Here is a 26,310-nt window from a genome sequence, read left to right on the forward strand (position 1 = left end):
CTTTTGACAAATTTCTATTAAATTGATTGCCAGCTGCACTTAATCAAGTGAAGTGTGTTTGTGTGAAATTATATACGACATATTGCTTTAGAAACTTGGAAAATACTTATTAAGTAAATAAATACATTTTAAGTGGTTGGGATTAAAATCAAATACAATGGATCAATACTTATAATATTAGTCTGTTAAGTTTTACAGCTGTAAATACATTTACCACGATATGTTAATAACAGTTCCATGCTTATCGTGGGGACATTAGGTTTAAACACGCTGTTAATAACATTTGCATGTTTTCTTAAGGGGTGTGAGTGTTGTGCGATATTCACGCGCAATTATTGACATTTTTATGTTAATCTTAACGGCACTTTTTATATGATGCGCTGTTACTAACATTGTCTTGCTAACTAATGCAATAGAACATAACACTGATTAAAACAATTCCTTGCTATGTTTAACCGCTGAGCGTATGAAGGAGAGAATTAACTGCTGTAAGAAAATTATGTGCTGCTCTTAACATTTGTAGGTTATGTCTTGCAAGAAGAACTGTTAAGTGGGCTACTTTGCATTAGTAAGTGGTCTGTTCTGTTCACATTTGTATTTGTATAAGATATTAGAAATAAAATACAAGTATTCTGATTAAATTAGTTTATCTGTAGTAATGAATGGTCGTCATTACAATTACTTGTTTTTTTTGCATTTATTTAAAACTACCTATGTGCTTTCGAATCGTCTTAATCATGGAATCTGCCTGCGAATTAGATGATTCACGCAGCAACCCAATCACTTCAGAAATGCCACCTGGCGGACGTCCACGAAGTGACCTGGTTGCCATTGCATAGAGAACACCCGCGCAAGCGCCACGTTTGCCCTCCCAGTTCTCTGGACTGGGATCAAGTCTGTTCGAGAAACACTGTGTTAGATATATAAATACAGATAGTTTTAATACTCACTTTTCAAGCATATCGAATGCTTTGGCAGCCACCCAAAACTCCTCGCATCTGTAGCACTCATTCGCAATCAGCTGAAGCAAAAGAAAAGCCTCCGCATTTGTGTCCCGTGTAATGAACACATTCCAGGCCATCTCTGGCTGCGCGCAGTGTATGTGACACTTGGACAGGATCATGCAATAGGTGTGCTGATTCTTTATATCCATATCGCTGATCTGTATCAGCAGCTCCTCTGCCTCCTTGTAGTAGCCCGTTGCGCATTTGGCCTGGGCAAAGTTATAGTTGAACACATCATCGTTCACAAAGTAGCTGCGTATGGAGTTCATATAGACAAGCACTTCCTCAAACTGTTCGTATAGAAAAAATGCCGAGGCCATGCTCTGACGTCCTGGTATCGTATCGCATTCGGTGGCTGAGCTGCCCACAAGATGTAGATTTTGCTGGGCCGTCTTGATGTGCTCCTTCTGCAAATACGAGTATAATTAGTGTGGCTTTTAATATATTTTGCAAGGCAAAGAATCGAAAAATAAAATTAAAGGAGTGGTAAATACAATTTGGGAGCAATATGACTTATTAGTAAAGAGTTACTTCATGGAGAGAAGTTTTTTATACTAGAACTTACCGAACCCAATTGCTGTCCCAGTGCCGCATGGACCACACCCTTGAGTATGTACTCATGCGGCGATGTTGGCTGCAGTTGCTTCATTAAGGCATGCGCCTCCTGCACTTCGCCCTGCTTCAGATAGTAAATGGCCAGATTGAGGCGCGCCTCGGGCACAATATTGAGGAGACCAGGTAGCACCCTTAGAGCACCCTCACCATTGCGAAAAACCACCAAATTGTGGCGTATTAAATCCGCACCGAATGTTCCATTATCGGCGATATTTTTGATCTCTTGCTCGGCGACACGTCCGCTGAAAAGGCGAAAGCGATTGCAGGCCTTCAGATTGATGGCAATTGTGCTGTCGCTGTGCTGGCTGAGATACACATCGAGCACCTCCTGGGACATGTCATAGTAGTCCAGCTTATAGAAGCACAAGGCCAGGTAAACGTTGATGGCCAAATAGTCCTTGTTGTCGACCAGCACCCGCTTATACACATCGATGGCCTCCTGGTAATGGGCGCGCATGTAATGCATCGAGGCCAGGCTCAGCTGCTGCTCCACGTTGGGTGTGCTGAGCAGCACATCCAACAGTTCCGCCCACTGCTGATCATCGCCCAGCTTGTGGGCGAGATGAAAGAGGAGACGCTGCTTCAGTGGCGTATTCGCAGTGCCCTCCATTAACTGTTGGGCCTCCTCATAGAGGCCCAAATAGAACATGCAGACGGCCACATTGAGCGACAATTGAGGATCGTTGAGTGCCTGGTATTGGTTTAGAGCCTGCTGATAATCACCCAAATGGAAATTGCAATAGGCAATCCATTGATCGATTTGCTGCTGCTGCTGTTCATTTTTCTTAGCCGCCTCCTCGCCTTCTTCGTGCTCATCATTGGCGTACTGGCAATGGGCGGAAATATAACCAATTGAGATACTTAGAGAAAAGCTGTATTCCCATTTACCTCCAGAAAGGCGCGAGCGCCCGTATAGTCACGCCTGATGATGAAATCCTCCAGTGTTGCCGGCGCTGGCATTTTGCGCTGTTGCTGTGGCATGCCACCTCCACTGGCCACATGCCGTGAGCTGGCCGAATCCGTTTTGCCACGCGAAAGTATCTGAAGGATGTCACTCAAGTATCTCATGCATTTCTAGTATCTTTTACTATTTGCAGCTGCATTTCTTACCATTTTTCTTAGACCGAACTTTGTTGTCCTTTGCGTTCTCTGGTTTTTATTTTTCTGTTCTGTTGTCCTCGCTTGGGCGCTTGGTTACCGTTACGATTGCGTTTATGGTTGCTTGGCAACCAACATAGCGTCGATAAAGCAGATCCCATGCTCGACTGCACCCGGAGCCAACTGTTGCTGCCCTAACAGCCCATGCAAATGCTATACTCAATTGTTGGTCTCATTTTCATTCCTTGCCTGTGTCCTGTTTCTTGTTTCTTTTTGCTTTCCGAGTTATTTTCTTGCTGAGGCGTCAAATGCGTTATGCGTGTACACTATGACCATATATTTCACTTAACTATGTTAGGTAGTTTGCGACGCAGTCAAATATTTAATTAAATTTTTTAAATGTATGTTTTATTTTTATAGGTTTATTGTCTCAATAATAAATATTAGGCATCATCTGCAACTGTTAATGTAATAGCAAATTTTACGGCGACAGCTGTTAATCTTAACAGATGTGTATTTATTAAATTTATAAATTCAAATTGAGGTAATTATATATGTTAATGGAATAAAATTTAATATTAAACGTTCAAATATATATTTTAATGTCTATATAAATCTTATGAATATAATTATTAATAGTTAATATAATGCTTATAGATATAATATAAATCTTATGCATATAACTATTTATAGTTAATTGCTTATCTTTAATATTTATGTTAATATAAATGTTAATTTAAGCGTGAATTTTAATGCTAATGTATTAAAAAAACAAAAAGAAGTATGTATTTAATATCAGACTCTATAAATATTATCCTAACTAAAGGTCGCGCTTACGCGCTGCTCTTTAACATATCTAACTACATTGAAACTATTTTCCACATGCTAATTTGAAAAGAACACATACATTTTACCAACGAGAACATATTTATCTAGAGCTGTTATGCTATAGTGAACATATGTTAATATTTTTTAGCTTCTGCTTAGTCTTAATTTAAGCTAAAAGCATAAATACTTTGGGTATTTGAAAGGGTATGAATTTACATGGGTACTTGGAAAATAGATTCCATTTCTCGTATTCCGTTACGAGATTTCACTTGTATTCCACTTAAGATGAGTTCAGCCATCAAGAGTAAGGCTTTAGGTATGTCAGTGGAATGCATTGTTGACACACTTGCTTTATTTATAAGGCATACAAACTCATAAATATGCAGTCAGCCTGAAGAAAAATGCGTGCGTCACTCACATCTTCGTCCTGCCGCATGCAATGCTTTTAAAATGTTCACATTTTCTTTGTATTTATATTTTTTCTGCTGTGTTTTATCTGCTGACATTGCAGAATGCTAAATATATTTCACATCTGACAATAGACACCTTTGTGGCAGTTTTTTGCATATTATTGCAAACATGTGCAAAATCGAATAAACTTCGAAGAACTTCTTTACAACTATCTGCTTCGAGGGGCTTAAACATAAAGTCATACTAGAACTAAAGTCCATTCAAGCAAATAAAGCTTGGGAAAATAGGTGAATTATCGAATATGTAAAGCATGTACTTGATGGAGGAAAAAATGACTTGTGGAAAAAAAGTAGTCGCAATATTTATTTCATAAATGAGTTGAATTTAACTGACAAATCAAACCAGAGGATAAGCTAGACCAAAAAACTATCCCTCTATTAATTTTGTATTATCCAAGGTATGCGGGTTTGAAACTTGGATAATAACTGCCTTAATACAAGTAACATTTTTTCATATACAATCTAAAATAGATTCTCATATTTACTCTCGACCGCGACATGTCAACGAGAATTGAATATAAAACTCTAGATAAAAATGAAAACAATCTGTTTGCTGCTGCCTACAACACAATAATATTATGAGCAGCAGCAACAACAACAGCCATGTTTGATATACAAATGCGGGATATTGTGGAAACAAATTTATTTTCAAGTGCTGTGCAACGGTAACGAGTACTTGAATCATTTTAGTTGCCTGCCCCACAGTGCTGGGGTTCGTATGTGTGTGTGTGCGTTTTGTGTATTCAGAGCGCGCCTTTGTTTATGCTACACTTTATTGCGCTTTTGCAATTTCGCGTTTCCGTTTCCTGTCAAATCAGCCATAAAAAGCAAGTCGGTGCCCCGTGACACCGCGCGCCTATTACATTTCGCAGTCGAATAAACAATGCCAACATCATTTGCACCTCCTTCATTATGGCGCTCGTTATTTGTCAAACAAATAAACAGCAGCACCAAGGGGGGCGTGTCGGACTAAAGGAGGGTGGTTCGAGAGGGGGATGCTATTGAAGATTTCTCACTGCGAAGGCGTGACAGCCAACGCGCTACTCTACGTGCAATTGTCTCGCTCGGCCTTGATTTTCCATCATTATCATTGTGTTCGTGTTTACATTTTTAGAGCAGAATATACCAAATCCTCAATACATGGACATGGACGTTGATGGAGGGGGTTCGGAAGACGGTCTTCAAGCAGGCACCTAGTGACAATTTATTGTCATCTCTTCGTTGCCTTCACTTGATTCACGCTTGTTTTATTTCTGTTTTGTTTTGTTTTTGTATTCGAGTATTTGCATTGCCTCTTTCCGTTCTCATCTAGCACTTGGGCAAACTTGTTTTCCTCCTGCTTAAGTTTTTCTTTTCTCTTTTTATTTATTTTATTTTTTTTTTGTTTTTTCTTCAAGGAAAAATCACATGAAAATTGCGAACTTGCGAAATGAAGTGCAAAATTCAAACGGAAATTGAAATGGCAAGGACAGAGCTCAGTTCTTTCTAGCGTTCTCGCACGCTCTGTCTCTGTAGCCGCTTTTCTCTCACTTTGTATTTCTCCTTTTACTTAGTGCCTTTCCTGCCTCAATTCGTATCTTGGGCACATGTTCCATGCCCACTCGCCTGTAGCTTGCATAGTGATTTTCGCTCTGACACAAAGTTGAGGAAAATGGCGATTTTCTCAAGCGAAAACTAAACACTCGAAATGCGAAAATAAATAAGAATGGACATCTTGGCGATTTATTGTTGATCATGATGATGTTCTTACTGTTGCTGTTATTGCTTTGCCTTTACTGAAGCTCAAATGTTGCATGCCACTGAAGCATGCATAATAACTGCACAGTAAACTGCTCTACAAAAACAACTGCAAGATATGCAAAAACAAAAATGTTAAACATTTCTTGTAACTATTCAATAGCACTGAAACCACAATAAAGTTTAAGTTTAAGCTTTGCAAATAATGTACATTACAAATAAGAAACTAGACTTTTATATAATTATTTATATTAATTATGATTAAAAATATTAACAGCCACAAGCCAATTTTAGCTTAAATATGCAGCGTCTGGGAATTAAATCTTTAATATATTTATTTATCTTGAATTAAGAATAAGCGTTCTTAAATAGTACAAAGGTTGGTTAACCAGACAAGATATGGTAGCCCCAGAGATATGTAGTATATTGATATTTAAGCTGATTACTTTTCACAATCGGTTGGGTTCTTAAATAGTTGTGAAAGCATATTAGATCTTTGATATAGATAGTTGAAATACTTTCGTAATACGACGTCATAAAACCTTAAGGCAGATTAGTTCTTTCCTAGAGAGAAATTATATTTATTATCAAGTTGATGTTTTCTCACAATCGGTTGGTTTCTTAACAAGCAGTCAAAGCACATTAAAGCTTTTCAGCAAGCTTAAAGCTTAGATCTAAAGCTTAAGGCCTGGGGTATCAGAGCTTAAATATTTTCCTTTGGTAAAATGACGCCCAATTATTTCATAAGTACTTCTTATCAAACAATATGAAATTTACTTCCACCATCGAAATGTTTACCCTTAAATACACATAAAACTTCAAAGCAGCGCATGTTCGATTCAGCACTTTCACTATTGAAAAGAGCCTTCAAAAATCAACTGATAACTAGGCGCAGGGGCAAGTGGGGGTAATCGGAGACCCTGTAGAGGGGCAGAGGGCTCTAAATTTCGAACAGGCAACTGTTGTTTGCAATTAGGCGCAAATAAACTAAATTGTTTCGTGGTTTGGGTATTTTCGCCTAATGCGAGCCATTTTCCAAAATTTGTTTAACAAACACACTCACGCAGCTGTGAGAACCAATCACACACACACACACACACACACACACACACACACACACACAAACGCAACATGTGCAGACACACACACATACAAGTGCGTGGAGTGGCCTCTGTGGATGTGGCAATTGCATTATTGGCAAAATGTTTTTGGTAAATGTGTGAAATATTTTTGTTGGTTTTTGCAGGCTGCGCTCTGCTCTCTAATTTGTGTATTTTGTACGATTTGGCGCATTTACATATTTTAATTAAAACACAAATTTTGCCTTTTAAGCCAGAACGAGAGCCAGAGTTCGAAATCTAAATCAAATTCAAGTGCGATTTTATCCATGGATGTCAGTTCTGACTGTGGCTTTTTGTGATTTGTGCGGTATCTGTTTACCCTGCACTATTTAGCGCGATTTTTATACTCACAAGGCATAAGTTAAAAGAAGAGTCAATCGAAGCTTATAAATCTGCTACTCCAACTGTTTGAATTGTTTGAAACACAAAATTTGGCATATCGATTTTCGCATAGCCTATTAATCAAGCCTGAAAATTGCAAACTGATCAGCTATAAAGCTGATTCACAAAAACTATTTAACAAAAGAAAGTTCGGAGCAAAGGCAAGCTCTCTTTTTTACTGGGTATTCAGTTGTCCAACACTCTCGATACGTGTTTTTTTTGTTAGTAACTGTTTTACATTTAGGAGAAAGGTACTTTATAATTACTCAAATTAAAAAATGTTTTGTGCATGTCCAAAACGGACTTTAAGCTTATATTTAAAGAAATTCAGATTATAACATATTTGACTCTCGACTTTTGACTTTTTTGACATGCTGGCGGGCCTTTGGTTATTCTAATAAATATTTCAACAGCAACACACACACACGCACACACTAACAGACAGACATAGTTTACTATCTTCTAAATATTTAAACGCAGCATCAGATCGTAAAAGCAAAATGTATGCAAAGTGCATGTCGAGCAGCAATCGAGACGAGCTGTAAAGAAGAAATACGTAGAGCACGAGCTGGAAAATTAAAATAAATAAAAGTAGACATCGAGCAGAGGCAGCAGCAAACAGGCCAGGCGCAAGTCGAAATGCGAGTGACTGATCGACTAGAAGATATCCTGTTAATTTCACTTTTCTATCTATATAATTAAATACTTATAATTCAAATAATTCTAATAATTATTGGGATAAAAAAACACCACGCAGCAAAAGTTATCTACAGAATATCAAGATAATATTTTTAAAATTCTGAAAAAAAGTTTGGGCAGAGAAATATAATACTTGGAAATGAATTCGATTTGTAGAAGGTTCAAGAGAAGCCATCTGACTCTAGCTGTAACATTTGTTGAGATCGTTGTTACATTTCTTAACAACTCTCCAATTCAACATACCCCATTTAACCATTTAATGGCTACAGGGTAAAGTAAGGGCAGAAAAAAATGCAACAATATTGAATAAAGTTAGTACCTGTCGAGCTGTTGTGTTCCATCGTATGCTGCATGTTATATATACTCGTACCTGTATTTTTACTCACATTTTTACGGCGAGTATTTTGCCAGGGCCAGCGGTGCAAAGCAGTCAACGGGATTCACACCCAAAGCACCTATAGAATCATGCATGAAATAGTGTGCAGGTATGTGTGTGTGTGTGTGTGTGCTTGTGTGTCTGATTTCTAATATAAACGCAAATATGCAAACATTGTGCTGGGAACATTTCACCACGTCTTTTCACGGCTTGGCACTAAAGCGAAAAAAAAATAAGATGACTTGGAAATACATCTGCATAGATCTCGGTGGGTTGGCAGAAAGTATATCGTAAATAAATATATCGTAGTAAATATTTGAAACACTTGAATAATTGTCATACAAATTATTATTAATAGTAAAAATTGAGTTTATGTTTGGGCACAACTATTAAATTTTTGAGCCACCATTTCTTAGATAATTCCATAGAGCTTGTGGAATTATTGATTTAATAGCGAATTTCCGAATTTTTAACTAAAGTCGTTGATAAATAATTTCTAGCACTTAAATGACGAGCAACTGTTATTAGCAAGGGATTCTTAAATAAAGTACGCAACGTGTCCAAATGGTTTTGTAGCCAAATATTGCACAATCTCATGCGCACACACACACAAACGCACAAAATTGCTTAATTTCATGCACATCCCAGTTGTTGCAAGTCCTCTAACAACCTCCTGTCGTCCCGCTACCGTTCAACTCATATGCCTCGCTGCATGTGCGTTGCCTGCATGCGAAAACAAATAAAAGCAAAATGCGCCAAAGCCGCAGTAAGTGTGTGAGTGCAAGTGTGAGCGTAAGTGTGTGTGTATGCGTGTGTGTGTGTGCGTGAGTGTGTTTGGGTAGCATGTCTTGTACACGCCCACACAATCAAGCGCCCATTTATGCACTAATTAAAATTTTATCGTTAAATCTTGTTTGCATGCATTGCAACATGCGGCGTGTTGAACCAAGCGACGCCAGATCTCGAGTGGTCCAGCAGCCAGGAGGAGCACCCAACTATGTTGCCCCCCCTCCAGATCTGTAGCCCCTTAGCCCTTTCATAGAATTTCAGTTGCCCCCATAACTAACCCCACCTTACCCGCGCCTTGCCACTACATTGACTCCCTGCTGAAACGTATGCAATGCGCACATTTTTCGTCGAAAATGTTTGGCAACAGTTATTTGCACTTCCGGCGCTTGCCACGCCCAAATATCCAATGCTATTGCCTCCCGCTGCGCCTGCACAGCCACAAACACACACACTCACATACACACACACACACGCACACACGCGCAGACACACACTCGGCTGGTAGCATTTGCATGTATTTAACGCTTGCCACCAAGCATTTTCATATTTTATTTGCTTTTCGCCAGTCAAATACGCGCACAATTCGCTTCCGATAAGTGCTATTGCATATCTTTCAAGTGCTTTATGGCTGCTGCCAGAGTGCTGTGTGTGTGTGTGTGTGTGTGTGGCAGATGGAGGGGGAGGGAGACGGGGATGTCGGCGCTGGTGCACAGAGAGGTTGCATGTTGCTCAGTTACTGCTTACACGCTGTTATTATAGTCGACCCATGGCCAACAATTAAATATGAATTGCATTTGGCGCACTGGCTGGCAATGTGATAAAAATCACAGAGTTTTGTCATTTTTTAGCAGAGATCTGTTTCCCACAACATTAATTTGCACACACACACACGGAGCTGACATTAGCACACTCAAAAATTGAGTTTTATAAAAATAAAAAGCCCATATAAATATAAACTCTGTGCATACATGCGCCAAACTAACTGACCGAAAAAGAGCTGAGGCAAACTTTTCGCGCTGCAACTTTTTTAATTTAATATCAAATACGCAGCGTATACGTAATTTTTGCGGCTTTAAGCGATAGTTGTGTGTGTGTTTGTGTGTACTTGCGTGTGTTTTGAATGTGGTCAAAAATTTAATTAAAATGTTTCATGAGCGAAATTTCAAATTCAAATTTCAAATTGCATGCAAAATGAATAATTGAATGCAACACGACTAGTTGAAACCAGTTTGAATGCTTTTCTTCTTAATTTTTGTCAGCTTCTGTTAACAAAATTCAAATGTTTGTTGTTTTGTTGTCGGTCAATTTGAACTGACAGTCAAAATAATCAAATTACAAAAAATGTATATTTAACAAACTTGTAAATTTAAGTTCATTAATTATTTATTTAAACAAATAATTGAATCGAATATTTAAAAAGCTATGGAGTGATTTTTCTAAAAGTTTGTGTGGTATATTTAGTAGCTAAAAGCTGAAAGCATGATAACAGCGGCAATACTTAATATATATAATAAAATATGAATGCTGTTAATAACATTTGTATGCTATTTGAAGATTTCTATATAGATTTCAATTAATTTAAGTTAAAAATAAGTTTGGGCTAAATTATTATGTAAATTATGTACGCTTAAAATGCTCATGATATGTTAAATACCTGTAAATACACCAACGCTGTTAATACTGTTAACATGTCTGCAATTACAAAACAAATATTTTATTGGTTTGCGGTTTCACTGTGCTAACCATTGGTTTGCCTTTAGTGGCATATAAATAGTTTGAAAACCTATTTTAAAAAAATATTTTCTGGTTAGAGTGTAAGCCATGTAATAAGCCAAGTTTTAAGACTGTAAAATGCACTTGAACCTTAACATTAAAATGTAAATGGCTCAATATTTTATTTATTGAAAAATATATCCGCTTTTTATTTGCAATGATTTTTAATTATTTTGATTATTTTGTCTGTCTGTCTGTCACACAGCCACAACCAAAACAACCGCAAAGAATTTACAAATTGAATTTGAATTGGAAACAATTTTAAACAGGTAAAAATATGTTAATAGCTTTCGTGAGGATTTAATTTTATTATGCATGCACATTTTTTTCCTTTAAGTTCTTAAAATTTGTATTTAAAATCTTTATTTTACATCTGTTTGGCGGTAAGGGCCAAAGTCTCAGTTTGGCAACGCCTGAGGTCATCAAGTCTCGCCGCTTTATCAGCTTAAGAGCTAAGCAGTACCACGCCCATTTTGAAGCAGCATCACTGGGGCGCCCTAAAAAAAACTTATTTATTACCTTTGTTTAGACTTTATATAACACTCGAGTTGATGGCACTTGAGCAAATGGCATTAGCATTGTCTTCTCTCTCCGTACTTGGGTGGTTGTCATTATTGTTGTTGTCGTTCTTCTTGTTGTTCTTGTTGCTGCCGCCGTCTTGTAAGCTTGAGATACTTCCTTATCATGGCCACAGGCCCCGAAGTAGATGAAATGTTTTCCTTGGTTTGCCACTTGGCGGGCCGCTGCGCTTGATTTGTGCGCCTCAAGTGTGCGGCGGAGAGTTTGTCTTGCGTCATGTTTATGCTCCTCGGAGTATGCTGTGAAAATTACATATCTCTCGCATGTAGTTATTTGCTTGTTTTTGCTGTTGTACTTGTGGTTGTCTAAGAAAACACTGATGATGCTTTGGTGTCAGCAGAGCAGCCTGTTAGATAGCTGACAAAGAGTCAATAGTATTAGCCTTATCTAGTAGCAATTGTCGTTCGGCTTAGGGTTGTTGATTTTAAAGAGGTTCAATGATTGGTTAAGGAGTATGCTTGATAATTAATGATCGCCTATCGTTTGGTGTGTAGCGTAAGGGAACAGCTATTGATTACTTGTTCGATAGTAAGAAAAACTGATCGTTTTTGTGATTAAAAACTCCCGATTAACACACTCAGCTATCGTAAGTACTTTAATTATATTTCAAATGAAATTCTATTTTTTTACTCAAAGCAACCAATACGTTTTTTGAAGCTTATTTATTTAAAAATACTTTTGGGTATTAAACCAATTATCGCTGTAAATTGTTGCTATTATCGATAGTAAGATAATAAAATGTGCGAAATACCTGCGAACTTTTTAACCTCCGATCTGGTGCATCATCTGCGAAGCGACAAGGCCAAGTTTGAATGGGTAAGTAAGTAGCAGTTCAGAATCTAATCAAAAACTGGGTCTCGTCTCTCATCTCGTAATACTTGCGCAGAAACCGCAGCCACAGTTGAAGAAAACCTGGACGCGTCCACGTTTCATGTTCGTATTCGAGCATGGGGATCTCAATACGGCAGCGCACTGTCTGGCGGAGCGTATGCACGAACCCTTCGAGCCCTTTCCCATTGCCAGTGTGGCTGTACAGCAGTCGGTGCGCGATGATTTTATTGAGAGCGTACGGAATCGCTTCCATCAGTTGAAGCCACATGTGGCCACGCATCCGAACTTTGAGCGTACCCTAAAGGAACTGGAGTATGGCGGCGTGAAATATGTGGCTGCGCCCGAGGAAAATGCGCCGCTCATTGCCAGTCCGATTATTGTCACGGACAATGTGACGCATCTGTTCTTTAGCAGCTGTCCCACGGGTGTTGTCACATTGAAGAGTTTCGATACCATACGAAAAGCAGCCGATATCTTTGTCAACGAACAGCCGCAATTTGAAGCAGTGCACGTATTTGATGAGAGCATCTCGAGCGTTTATGCACTGGCGTCGCGTGTCAGTTGCGTTCAGTTCTATGTGAACTGTATCGAAGTCTGCATGATGCCCATTCTGCCATTCTATGGCATGAGGCAGGCGCGCGCTCTCCTGCAGAATGGCTATCACTATGAGACCCTGGAACTGGGTGGTATTTGGCGTATAATCGTCTTTCCCTATACGACCACCTTTGTGCGACGCTGCTGCTGTCCGCAGGGTCAATGCACTTGCAACATCACTCACGGCATTTGCTGTGAATAAATGGTGTCGAACTGTGTTGTTGGGTTTTTCGAACACTTGCGCACATCTTTCAACCCAACCGGCATTCAGAAAAACTAAACTAAAATAAAAATCCAACTGTGATCTTAAGAAATTTCCAGTTCCTAGCTGGCAATTTTACTGACAGCACATGTGCCACATAATTTTCGCGGTTGTTGGATTCCAATTGGCATTACAGTTGAGGCAAAATATGTTGAACTAGTATTGTTAATTTAAGATTTTTGGTTGTAGGTTACATCAAGTGATCAGTAAATTTTAAGTATATTATGTGGGTTTATTTTTATGGAATGGGCTTTTGGAAAATATAAAGGCTGTTATGTTAACGCCGTTAAATTAAATGTTGTTGCCTGTAACATTGGACTATAGAATTTGACTAAGATGCAAATGAAAATAAAACATAATTTAAATTCGAATATATATAGAATATGGTAAAATCGCGCATTTACGTAAAAATTTCCTTAAACATTGAACTGTTGATAATTTTAAAATCTTTATGTTTTTATGCATTACATTTAATTAAGTTTATTTAATAGTACGTTTTTTTTTGCACTACAAAGTTTAGTTCTTTGTTTTGATTATTTTAAATGCTTGTATTTATCGGCCAGTGGCTGCTCTTTCCGCTTTGACTATATTAAATACTATTAGTTTCCTTCATTAATGGACATCACTGTACTTGGCCTCTACGACTGTAATTTGTCTGTATTTATCAGCCCGTGTCTGCGCCTTCCGTCTTGACAGTCTCAGCTGCCTGGTACACATACATATGTCGCAGACTGTTTGGCTTTTAATAAAACTCCACACAGTGCTCACTGCTGCGAAGTGCGAGCATTCGCTGCAGCAGTTGGTTAGCTCTTCCTACCAAAAGGCAACGATTAAACTGGCAGCTAGCCATTAGTTGCGGCTGCTGTTGCTGTTGCTGATGCGGCAGCTTGTCGCCAGTCATCGACAGCTTGGGCCACCGTCGAGTTTTTGGCATTTTGTGAGCCAACTTGTTAATGAGTTTGCCTTCAAGAACGGAAGAGAGCCCAATCTTCGAGATGCTGCTCATGTCAGGCCTAACGGCAACTGCAATCTCAAACCTTCAACAGTTTTTGGCAGTGAAAAGCAAATGTTGTTGCAATGTCTGACAACTAGCTGTCTGTCCGTCTGTCTGTCTGCCTGTCTATATGTCTGGATGTCAGTCAGTTTGTCGTATGACTGTCTGCCCATTCGTATTTGTCAGTTTTGTCTGCATTTGTGATTTGAGTTTGACAGATTTTGGCTGTGCAGCAGCGTCTGCTGCCATTTTATAGTTTTCCCGGTTATAAATGCAAAAAAAGAACAAAAAGTAAAAAGTAAAAACCAAGTTGCAGGTGTTTCGAAAAACGCTTTCACCAGCTAAAAGATTAAAGTGGAAAAACAGATTATGCTTTAGTAAATACTTTACTTTAAATACTTACATTTATTTACAATTTAGTCGGCTTAGTATGAAATGTTGAATCGTATCAGATATAACAACAGCTTAATAACTAGCATAGGATTTAACCTTAATTAAATCACTCGATTTAGAAAACAATTGAATGGCATCCGATATTAATATACTATAATATTTAAGTCAGATAATCCACAATTTACCATTGGGATTATTGTATATTAATATCATATGGCCGAAATATCAGATGTGGTTTCTTATATTATTAATATAAATCTTAGATATTTTATCATACATATATGAAAAGAGATTTAGCTCAGTTTTTGATTATTAAATATAGCACTTGAGCTGAATGGGAGTACTAAAGTCCAGTATTATTTTTAAGGTTCATATCAGGACTATAGTATTTAGTCCGAAGTGCAAAAAAATACCAAACTTTCAAAAGTTAAAATGTTCTTAAGAAATTGCTCACTAAAGAATCTAATGGTATTACATCTTTTTATCTCCAATTTTAGATCGGATTATATCTCGTATAAAGTAGAATTCTTACTATACAAATCTCGTAATATTTTATCTCTTTATCTCCGATCTTATATCTTAACATATCTCATTATATTACTTGGTAATATATAATTAAAGTATTTTTCCTGTAATACAAGACTCTCGTAATCTAGACAAATTCTGGACGAATTCGTAGCGAAAACGTTTGTCAAAACGCTTGCAATTAAATATTTTATGAGTGGACTGTGAAAAAGCTTAACGCAGCTGTTTATTTGTTTGCCTAGCCGTCTGGCATTTGGCTATAAATTGTTATTTATGTCTGGCGTTGGCGGCGCTGCCACGCCCACTTGCCAAACACGATGACCGCCTGCGGCCGTAATTCTATTAAGCTGTCGAACTTGAAAATTTTCGACCATGTCGCGGCAAAGTCAAAGCCACAGATTTCCGTTCGATTTGTTGTTTCCATTTCCATTTTTATGTTTTATTTTGTTTATTTTTTGGCTGAATGCTTTGAAAATGTTACGTCCGTGACTGCCAGTACTGAAACGCCGTGGGGCAGAACTGGAGCAAATGGTGGCCTATGCCGCAGTTTTTGGTAGCCATATTGCGGCGGCAACTGCCAGACAACGTACGGCCTCTCTGGGCCAACAAATGCAACAGCAACACAACATGAACAACCGCAACGGACACTTGTCAACGGCTGACGTTCTCGTTGTAAGCAGTTGATGTATGTGATGGTTGTTGTTGTTATTGATGCTGTGGTTGTTGAAATGCGGTGTTAGCTGTTGGTCCTAACGAAATTGAAGTGTGCCTAAAGTAAAGACTTTGAGTACCAAAAAAAAATAAACTTAACCATTTGATGCAGACTTAGTTTTGAGTTCGGTTCATAAAAGCGTGCTCTTAAAAAGGTTTGAGCACACGCTTGGTTTTGCAAAGCCCATAAACATTCTTTAATAATACTTTATTCTGGCGAAAATAAAACTATATTATAAATGCCAGCTATTCGACTTAACGAAACGCTCGACTGATTAAAGTATAGAAATCGTTGCAAAAAGCTAAACTATCTTAATCTCAATTTATGTGCACTTTATACTGTTAAAGGCTTTCGTATGCTTTTGAAGCACATTTCTAATTTTGTGTTGAAACATTAGTGCAAGTGAACAGACGGCTCGTCATCCTGATAAAGAGTATATACACTTCATAGGATTTCAGATTCCAACTTCTATGCGTTACAAATTTTAAAACTAAACTATAATACCCTCTACAAGGGTATACAAATATGTTATAATATCAATAAACAAAGCCTCTCTTTTGTTACTTAATTGGACTCGTCTCCGTGCTATATGAAACCCAAATCGCAGCTGACAAAATTTGGCCCAGGGAAACATGCAACATTCACAACAAATAGAAAAAAAAGCAACAAAGAGCAACAACAAATGGCAATCAATTCAAAGCCACTGTTCAAATACAAGAACAATACGAGGCAAATAGACAAGCGACCGCAACAATTTGAAAAACATTACCCATACGCCATGTGCAACAAACAGAACATTGCAGCAAGACACCAGAAAAACCAAAAACCGAAAGTGGGAGACAGCGAGTGCAGATGTGCGAGTGAACAATCGGAAACAGAGGCGCTTGCGGTACAGTAAAGCCCCATGTGGAAGCGCAGTGTATTTTCAACACCTGCTGGTCAAACAAATCGTGTTCATTTTGGTACAAACACTAATTTCGACAAGGTGCAAACAAGCTGACGTTTCCCGAGTCTGGGCATGTGAACTGCGAATGGGTAACAGGAAAACACACACACACACACACAAAATAGACACAACACACACACATTCACACAGTGGCATGTCACGTGCTGCTGTTCTGGTTTGGTCTGGTCGGAATTGTGTCTGTGTCTGCGTTCGGGCCTGTCGTCGACAGATAAAATGCTTTTTTGAAAAATGTAAAATTGCATTTGTAACCGCATTTCATTAGAGAAAGAAAGTCAAGCGTCAGGTAGCAGCAGCACCAGCAGCAGCAGCAACAGCGGCAGACAGCGGCACGTAGCCCAAAAATGCCATTGGGCTAACACAAACAACAACTTGCAGCCGGCAACCGGCAACCGGCAACGTGCAACATTCAACCTGCAACAGGGTACGCATTCGCGACAGCATAGCTTGCGTCACGGTCAGCGACCAAGCAACAGCATAGCTCGTGGCAGGATGGGGTGATGTGGTGGGCGGGACCCCTGCCCTCTGCGAAGGTTACAGTTGCCATTTTTGTTTCTGTCAGAACATAAATATGGCCGTATGCTGTGCGAATGAGCGCGAGTGTGCGTCTGGCTGCTCGTTTAGGCCTTAAATATCTACCCGAAATGTTGATACGGGTATTTGAGCCTTGTGTATGTGTGCTTGTGTGTGTGTGTGTGCTATGCGGGCGCTACAATGAGCGTGTGTCAACGTATGATTTGATAATCATTCTAAATCATGCGATAGAATGCAGTTTACAGCAGATTCATAAACAGTTAGCGACATTTAGGATTTCCTGTTGCGCGTCCATTGGAGATGGCAAAGTCAACAATTTGTTTCGAAACAAAAATTACAAAAGTTAAACTACATGTGAGGCTAGCCGGGTTGTGATCAATGTTCTCATCAACCAGATTAAGCAGGTTTTCAGTATAGCTCTTTGAAGGACATCCCCGTTCTATCCTCAGCTTATTTTGCTTACAGCTCTAGATTTGCAAGGCCTTGTCCTAAACACGAAGCTATAACCACTTGAGCATTATTAGCAATGAAAAGGCGAAAAGGTTTTAAACTAAAGTTTTAAGCTATTTGGTTTGAGGCTAAAAATATATCACTAATAAGGTCTAAACATTTTGAGAATAGTAATGCGACTACAAAAGTATTTAAAAATGGGATTGTTGTTGTTATACAAAAAAGTTTTTGTCAATATCTTGAGGACTTTCATTATTAGGCAAAGATTTGAGAGCTGACGGACTTAACTCTTTTATTTCACTCTTGCCGTGAAGATCTTGACAACTTATTAAGAATCTCCGCTAAAAAGAACAAGAAAGAGAGGATATATAAGACCATGATGAAGAGCTAAGAATAGTAAAGCTCGTAAATGCTGATTTTGATGAAAATATGTTGGAATACATTTTGCAATGCAAGAATCCACTTTTCGACCGATCGTCCTATGATAGCTATACGATATAGTTGTCAGATCTGGCCACTGAGAGAGTAGATCGCATAGAAACAGGACGGACAGACGGGCATGGCTGATCAGAATAAATATACTTAATGGGACCGGAGACGTCTCCTACTATGCGTTACACAAGGGTGCAAAGATAATGCTAGACTGTTTTGATGCCCGACTTTCGCTCTTGACCTCACACTTTAAAGGTGTCAGCCTCATATTTGAATAGTATTTTATGCTTATGTAATCAGGTATCTATATGTGGAACTAAAAGTTTATAAACTATTTAAGTTATAATACAAATTATCGACCAGCAAAAAAGTACTGCACATTTTTCGCATCGTTCTTGGCTAAAGTTGTCTCGTGGCATCGTACTGTTCGATGGACTTTGTTATGTTGTCCAAAATCTCCTCAAGCAGGCAAGAGGTCACATCGCAGACATCCCAGCTAAATAATCGGATAAATAACAAAACCAGCAGAACTATTAGCAAAGGCCAAGCCATTGCCACCACAATGCGTCCCAAAAAAACCATTAAATAGCAGGTAATTGCAATGCTCAGCGTAAAGGCTAAGATGCGGTCTAGGTCATCGGGCTTTTTGCCATCCTTTTGTATCCAAACTCTTAAGTATTCCGAAAACGATCGATTTTCCGAATGATTGCCATCTTTTAAGCTCATGCTTGGGATAAAATCAAATACATAAATAATACAAAAATAGTTGAAAAATTTTGAAGTAAAATAAAACAAATGAAAATTTAGTCAGGGTTGAAATGCTTAACAAGGCTAGCTTGAAATCCGAGCCAGGAACTGTTCAAATCCTGTGGCACAGACGCATTGACAAGTGAATTATCGGAGCACAACTGTATGCCGCAAGGCGACCAGGCTCAGACAGCCGGCAACCGGCCGCCGTCGACAGACAGCAGGCTATAGACAACAGACAACAGTCATGATGGCTCGGACTCGTCGACAAACCGCAAAATAGGTCCCGACAACAGACGGGCCAAAATGGTGCTCAAAAACTGAAAAGCACCGTTTACCAATACAGCTAAGGGGGCTTGTCCCGTGGCTGTTGGTGTCTGTGCATAAATTCCATCATATGATATCAATTAGTGATAGTGCAGTGCGACTCAAATGTCATTTGCAGAAATTCGCATATTTTAAACGTGACACACGACAGTCCGAACCGAACCGAACCAAACCCAAACCCACCCGTCAATTCAAACATACAGACCGAAACCAGCGGACAGGCCATGATATCTCGAAAATGAAGGGCACTTTTTTATGGCCCATAGACCCTTAGTTGCTACGAATAGCAAAGGTATGTTGAATATGTGACAACTTCGGTAATCTACAAAATATGCCAGCTAGATTGTAAAATGTTTTAAAGAATGGAAATTAATTGTTGTAGTTGCTAGAAGTTATTTCAAGTGCTAATTACACATCTCTAAGTTCTTCCATCAAAATATAATTAAGTATTTAAATAAACTGATTTTAAAGCGCTGTATACATTAATTTAACATAAATTTCAATATATTTGCAGATATTTAAACATTATTATCATTAATTTGGTTATTTTTAATATTAATTCTACACATCTCATTGGGAGCGTCGTATATACTGTTTATTTCTGTTATCAATGTCTGTTAATAAAACTGTTAATAAATCATTAACAATAACAGCTTTGAAATGTTCGCTTTGTATTTTAAGCATTAACAGCCCACTATTTGCTAAAAAAAATGTATATTAAATTAGCATTTAATATATAATATTAGCATTAGCATTAAGAGTTAATTTTTCTTAAAAAACATTACATTACATTACAAACAAAACCTAACATTGCGTTTTAGAAGCGTTACTTTAACAGAAATATTTTAAAGGTATGGCACTAATTGAGAACTTATAAATAAACTGTACTTGGAAGTAAAATGCATATTTATGCCGTTAAAGAAAGAGTGAAAGAGCATTCGATGTTCTACGAACTCTGTTTGCTTAGTTGATGCTCGTGCTTTTTTTTGCTTGAACTACATCCATAAAAACCAAACACAGTAAATGGCCAAACGACCCGTTCTGACATGGCCAGCCACATAAAATCAGCTCGCCCGCATTGGCAGCAACAATGGGACGCGTTCAACGTGCTGCATACGGCAGCGTGGCATATGAATATGCAACGATGCCACCGATGATGACCACGACGAGGAGGTGCTGCAACGGAAATGCATGCAGGTGCAATCTGTACCGGACTCAGTGACAGCAATGGCTGCATGTCAACGTTAGCCAGGGCTTGTGGCTAGGCCATGGCCAGGACATGCCATCCACCGGGGTCAGGCCAATAAAATTGCAGCCAACTGCAGCTGGGAACGATTTGGTGACCATCGCACCACACACAAATTGCATTTGCAGTTTTTATCGCTCCCTGTGTCGTGTGGCGGTGTATTTAATTTGCTTTTTCAGATGCGACACAAGGAAAAAATTTTAAATAAAAAAAAAAAAAAAAAAAAAAACACGGACTGGAACTGTTAGGTTTGGGATACCAATGATTTAACACTCTTTCAGTCTTGTGGTGTATCCCAAAATTAAATTTATTTTCCAACAGATCTAGTTCAATTGTAAAATGTTTTGATTTACAGCTTTAAACGCATCTTGAAAAAAAATCTTTTATTGATTCTCTTTTGATAAGCTATATGATATATTGATACCAAAGTAGCAAGATCTTAACTTACGTTTTATAAAAATTATACATTAAGGGCGCAGGATAACATGAGTTCAGAAAACCGTTTATCGTTGCTTTTTGAATAGCATATCTATGACACTCGCTGAAAGAGTATACAGTTAAAATTTTGGCATCGAGTGCAATATTATTATATATATATTTATATTGTTGGCTTATTGACACATGCAATGGGAAATTAATGCGCGAACAAATGTGAAAAGTTGCCAAAATTGTTTGTTGGCCTTTTGTAATTGTTGTGGTTTTGGTTTTTGGTGTTTTTGGCCAGCGCAAAAGGCAAAGCGAATTTTTGCGGTAGAGCAAATTAAATATATTCATTTAAAAGCTTAAATAAGTATTTGTGGTCTTAATTGAAATTTTATTGAAAAATATTGGTAATAGATCGAAAATAACTTGAAGTGTTATCTAACTAAGTCTCACTAACTCAATATAGGAGTAATTTCAAAAGAAAATAATAATAATCATTTTAAGAAAATAAAAATCATTTTAATCATTCTGTTAGTCTACACTTAAGCACACTTTAAGCCACTAAAAGCTCAACCCACAACTTGAAACTTAAAGCACCGGTGGCCCTCACTTACGGCTAGTCGCATTCTTAATGAAACACCTATTAAAAATGTATGTCAGAACACACTTTTGTGTTGTCTGGAAATTTAAGCGTGATAAAAAGCGCCACTCAATTGGCCTCCTGTTGACCTTCGACAGTGGAAACATATTTTGTTGCTGCTCAGGTGACACGCCCCCGCGCCATCACCTTTCAGCTCGTTCGCCCTCGGGCATACACTTTTGCAATTGTACAGGTGACCCCCAAAACGAGAGGGCCATAAAAGATATTTTGCCTTGCTGAATGGTTTTTAAGTAATTCTATTTTTATTTGCAAGCTATATAACTGATGCTGGGTAATGGATGGAGGGAGGGGGATGGGGCTGGTGAGGAGCTGACGCTGAGGGGTAGTTGGCCTTTGGCCGTTTCGGCTCGCTGACATTTGATTGTGTGGCACTTTTGCTGCTGTTGTTGCTGTGGTTGTTGTTGTTGTTGCTGTGGTTATGGTTGTTTCGTCTATTTTCAATTGTGTCCGAGGTGTCTTTTTTTATTAAGTCGATTCTTATGTTAGAGATGTGAGCGTGACATGGAATGTGTGTAAATGGTGCAAAAAAGTTAGCTGGGATTAGAAGTATAAATGATTCATAAATTTATATAATTTTATAAACATATTAACATAACTTTAAAATGCATTTTTTCTGCTCCCCTCATTGGATTTAAATTAACTTTATCCAGGGAGACTCTTGATTTGCATTGCTCCTTTGTGGCATATTCTTAAATGTTCCACAAGCGGCACGAGCTTGAAAAAATTAAAAAGTAATGCATATTTTTTTAAGATTAATGACAAAATTAAAAACTGCCATCGTGCACTCCGTGACAGGACTGACTGTCATACCTAATGCCTTTTACTTAATTTGTACGTTTTTCTATTGCAAAACAGAAAATATAAAATATATGCTGTCATTTGTAAGGATGGCTTTTCAGTAGCAAAAAAGAAAAATGGTGAAATTAATAAGCCTCAGCTTATGTCAATGCCAGTGGCTTATTACCGACACTTGCTGCACAATTTTTATATTAAATTATTTTTTCACTTCGATTTTGTGTGCGAATTAATTTGAAGTGTGGCGGGCAACACGGGGACCTCCATTCAAATCTCAATCGCATGGCAATAAAATCGAAATTAACTTTGCACAAAGGCGTCATAAAAAGCATAAGCGTTGCTTTTTTCCGCTCTCCCTCTGACACAAACTTAATTTGAAGCAAAATATCAACAAAAAAACGCTTTGTGTGGCGGGGAAAAAGAAAAAATTGTTGGCTGATTGCGCAGGTGGTTAGCAAAGGCAGCAGCGGGAGCCGAGCGGGCTGCAGACTTTAAGCCACAGGTAGAGTGGCAAACAGTTGATGAAATTTTTCAAAAAAAAAACCCACACTAAACGAAATAAATTGAAAATCGAGTGAGCAGCAACAAGAAACGGTAGCCTGGGTTGTCAACTGCACAAAAAAAAGCAAAAAAAAAAAAAAAAACCCAGTCGAACTAAAAGTGTGGTTTCTGAAAAAATCTAAGCTTTCGCATTCCTCTTGCTTAACAGCAAAAGTTTTTCCATTATTTGAAGATTATAGACTCTAAACATTCGCCCATGCCAATGGAATACAACAACAACAGCAATAAGAATGAACCGACAAGATATGAGGGCTGTGTGTGGGTTGCCAGGGTTGTTGCTGCTGATGATGACGTTGCCTGAACATTTTCCACACTTTTATGACAGCGTTCGTTGCTGATAAAGGCAGCACAAAAAAAGAAATGTAAAACTTTTCAGCAATGCATTCGCATTGTTTCAGTCTTCAAGCTTTTTCTGGCCACCGCCCCGCTCCCCAAAATATTTTCCACCCCGCACCGTTTGTTAAACGTCAATAGCTCGGCATCCGTGTGACCCTCTGGCAACCCCGACAGCCCATACACATGCCAGTGTTGCATATGTTTTGTTGTTCCTCTTTTTATTGTTATAGTTGTTGTTGCTGATGTTGCTGAATTTTGCTGTGAGATTATTCAATGAGCTTTTCATTTGACTGTTCAAAACTTTATCATTGGCATGTGAATCTGGGCAAACAATTGGAATGTGTATGTCAGCAAAGGCTAGTTGTTGTGGATTATATACACGTTAAAAAGATTTTCACAACTTGATGGGAATACAATTTCAAATATAACAAATTAATTTCATACAAAATATTGAAACATCAGATGTTAACTAGGAAAATATAGAGAGAGTCGTTTTAAAATCTTGTAAGAAATAACTAAAGTTAAGCTTTTTGTGTAATAATTTTTTGAATAGTGCTTATAGTTTATGAGCTTTTTTAAAAGTTTGACTTAAACTTTCTGACGATATTTCGATTGAGATATTTTGAGAGTAAAACATTTTATTCTCAAGTATATTCATATATATATATACTTACTTCAATGGCATATTCTAGTTATATTTGGAAGAAACAAGCTTCAGAAAAAGCTAAGAGATCTTTAAAGGAAAAAAGTAGAGCTTCTGATAACGCTGTATACTTAAGCCTTTTTGAGTGGCAAACATAATTACAATACCCAACACTGGTTACGATTGAGCTTAAAAAATCAGCTGGTTTTGAAACGGAAGGAGCTCCAGTTGAAATTTTGTGAGTGCCTAATGGTACCAACCTTAACAAGTCATCTTAATTGTGAACTATTCTAAAACAGATGATTCATTTTGTAGCAGTGTTTTATAAAAGAGTATTTTGCATGAACTTTGATGTATTTCAAATACATGTCAAATTTTATTCTTAAGGAAAAATCAATAAATTCATAGAAATGTAGAAAAATAATTTGCACAAAAGTCCGAAAAATTCATTTAAATAGCTAAATGAAACATTGTGACACAGCTTTTCCACTCAAAACCTGCACCTGAGCTCTAAACAATATCAGACGAAGTCAACTTTTATCATCTTCTTTTTTTTTTGTTGTGTCCTTTCTGATTTTGTAACTAGAAATATTAGACGTAAACTTCGCCCATCCAAATTATGTAAATTCAATGAACAGGGCCAAAAACTTTTCATGGCAAATCAAGTGAGGCGGCACAGACACACAGAAGGCGGATAGACAGGTGTCATTTCAGTGTCTGTTGCCATGATTTTTGATTATTGTATTCTCGTCTACCCATACCCATGTCTCCGCTTGGGCACAATGTTAAGCAATTGGCTTGAAAAGACCAACGAGTTGGGCTCTCAATGAAAGCCAGACACGAATTCCAACGAAGGTAACTTTTTCTAACTTAAATTCATTATTATTTTATTTTTTTTACCGGGTGGTATGTGAAAACTTTTTATGCATATAACGAGTTAAAGAAAAGTTTTGCACTTCAATATAATATTACACAAATTGGTGTAAATTTTTGTTGTATATAATTGTGAAATTTATGCAACATATTATAAAAAGGATGAAAAGTATACATTTTATAAGTTAAATTCGATATCATAGCGCGTAGCTAAGAAACTTTTTTCGTTATGAAAAGTTTGGTGGTCCACTTAAATTTGGCTCAAGAACAATTAATTAGCAGGTGGTTGGATTTGATTGGCAGAAGTTTTTATGAGGCTACAAACTTATAATGCGGCTGCTATATTCTACGAATTTGTATTTACAGTTTGCAGCTTGCAAATTTTCTTGAGTTGAGTTTTTCAAAGTGAAGTGTTCGGAAATGTTGGTCTTAACATTTTCTTATTATTTGCAGGGTGTATAGAAACAAAGAAAGTTTTAATATTTGAACAAAATTTGTAATAATTCAAATCAGTGAGCATATGAATTGCGCTTAGCTCAAGCTTCACCTTGCGCCTTCATCAAAATGAAATAGTTATCAATCTATTTTCATATCTTTTTTGAAATGTGGCACGTTTTTTTGTATTTTTTGTTGCATACTTTTGTGGGCAGCAGCTGTGAAATATTTTAACACCCATGCCTACACACACCAACTCACACACACAAGCACATAGAGACACACATGCACTGGCAAAGGCTCGCTCAGTGCGTAAAGGAAAAGTGGAAAAACTTTACGGCTTTTGGGAGCGCCAAAACAAGTGAACCGCATTAAAATGCAAATTTGTGTGCGTGTTGTTGTTGTTGTTGCTGCTGCTTTTTGATATAATTTTTTTTGTTGTGCTGTGATTTGTGTGCGGATCGCTGCCGCGCAGTTTAGTTGTGGGCGTATCTGTACGTCGGCATACATGTTGGGCGTGGCGTTGAGTGCAGCCTTTTTGGTAAAAAATCGGAGTTTTCCACCATGCATAATCAGTTTGCATTTTTATTTATTTATTTTACGTGTTTTTCATTTGCCAGCCACCGTTTGTTTGTTTATTTTCGTCCCCATTCATTTTATTCTTTCGTTTTTATTTATTTTATTTGTTGCTTTGTGGCGAATTTTTGCGCAAAGTAATTTATTTCACTTGAACACATTTGCCTATGCTATTGTCGTTGTTGTTCTTGCAGCGGCTTTACTGTAAAAAAAGTATAAAACAATAAAGAAAAATTAACTAGCTTAACACGACTGTCAAATACCACATAAATATTCCATTGCTTTAGCCAGGGCCAATTGTCGAATCTAATATCCGACATTATTTTTGATTTTGAAAATCAGAGCCACTAAAGGAATATCTCATACCTCTTTTTTAGACATCATAAGTCTATTGATTTCACAAGTGAGGCTGTATACCTTTTTTAAATATTTTGCTTTTTACAGAGTATACAAATGAAACAATTTCTGCTGCCCGCAACTCTTTGTTGCGCTGAGTTCTCTTCGGCCGCAATTCTTTTCTATTTTC

At 37.8% G+C, this 26,310-nt stretch overlaps 2 protein-coding genes across 3 annotated transcripts; one reads left to right on the forward strand and one right to left on the reverse strand.

Moving 5' to 3' along the window:
• Positions 1–645: 645 nt before the first annotated feature.
• On the reverse strand, positions 646–2,687 carry LOC115766030 (intraflagellar transport protein 56). Its single transcript, XM_030709801.1, has 4 exons — positions 2,508–2,687; positions 1,570–2,445; positions 951–1,411; positions 646–896 (listed from the first exon to the last, which is right to left on the reverse strand). Exons 1-4 carry the CDS (start codon positions 2,685–2,687, stop codon positions 698–700), a joined length of 1,716 nt encoding a protein of 571 aa, XP_030565661.1. The 3' UTR covers positions 646–697.
• A 9,420-nt stretch (positions 2,688–12,107) lies between these two features.
• On the forward strand, positions 12,108–13,368 carry LOC115766084. Of its 2 annotated transcripts, none has more exons than XM_030709892.1 (2): positions 12,108–12,286; positions 12,357–13,368. In XM_030709892.1, exons 1-2 carry the CDS (start codon positions 12,209–12,211, stop codon positions 13,095–13,097), a joined length of 819 nt encoding a protein of 272 aa, XP_030565752.1. In that variant the 5' UTR covers positions 12,108–12,208; the 3' UTR covers positions 13,098–13,368. The 2 variants fall into 2 exon arrangements, with proteins under 2 accessions (XP_030565752.1, XP_030565753.1); XM_030709893.1 differs by having other exon boundaries at positions 12,230–12,290.
• The last annotated feature ends 12,942 nt before the right edge of the window (positions 13,369–26,310 follow it).

This window comes from Drosophila novamexicana, unplaced genomic scaffold, assembly GCF_003285875.2.
Source record: "Drosophila novamexicana strain 15010-1031.04,08,12 unplaced genomic scaffold, DnovRS2.1 tig00001062-arrow-arrow-pilon, whole genome shotgun sequence".
Classification (NCBI taxonomy): Eukaryota; Metazoa; Arthropoda; class Insecta; order Diptera; family Drosophilidae; genus Drosophila; species Drosophila novamexicana.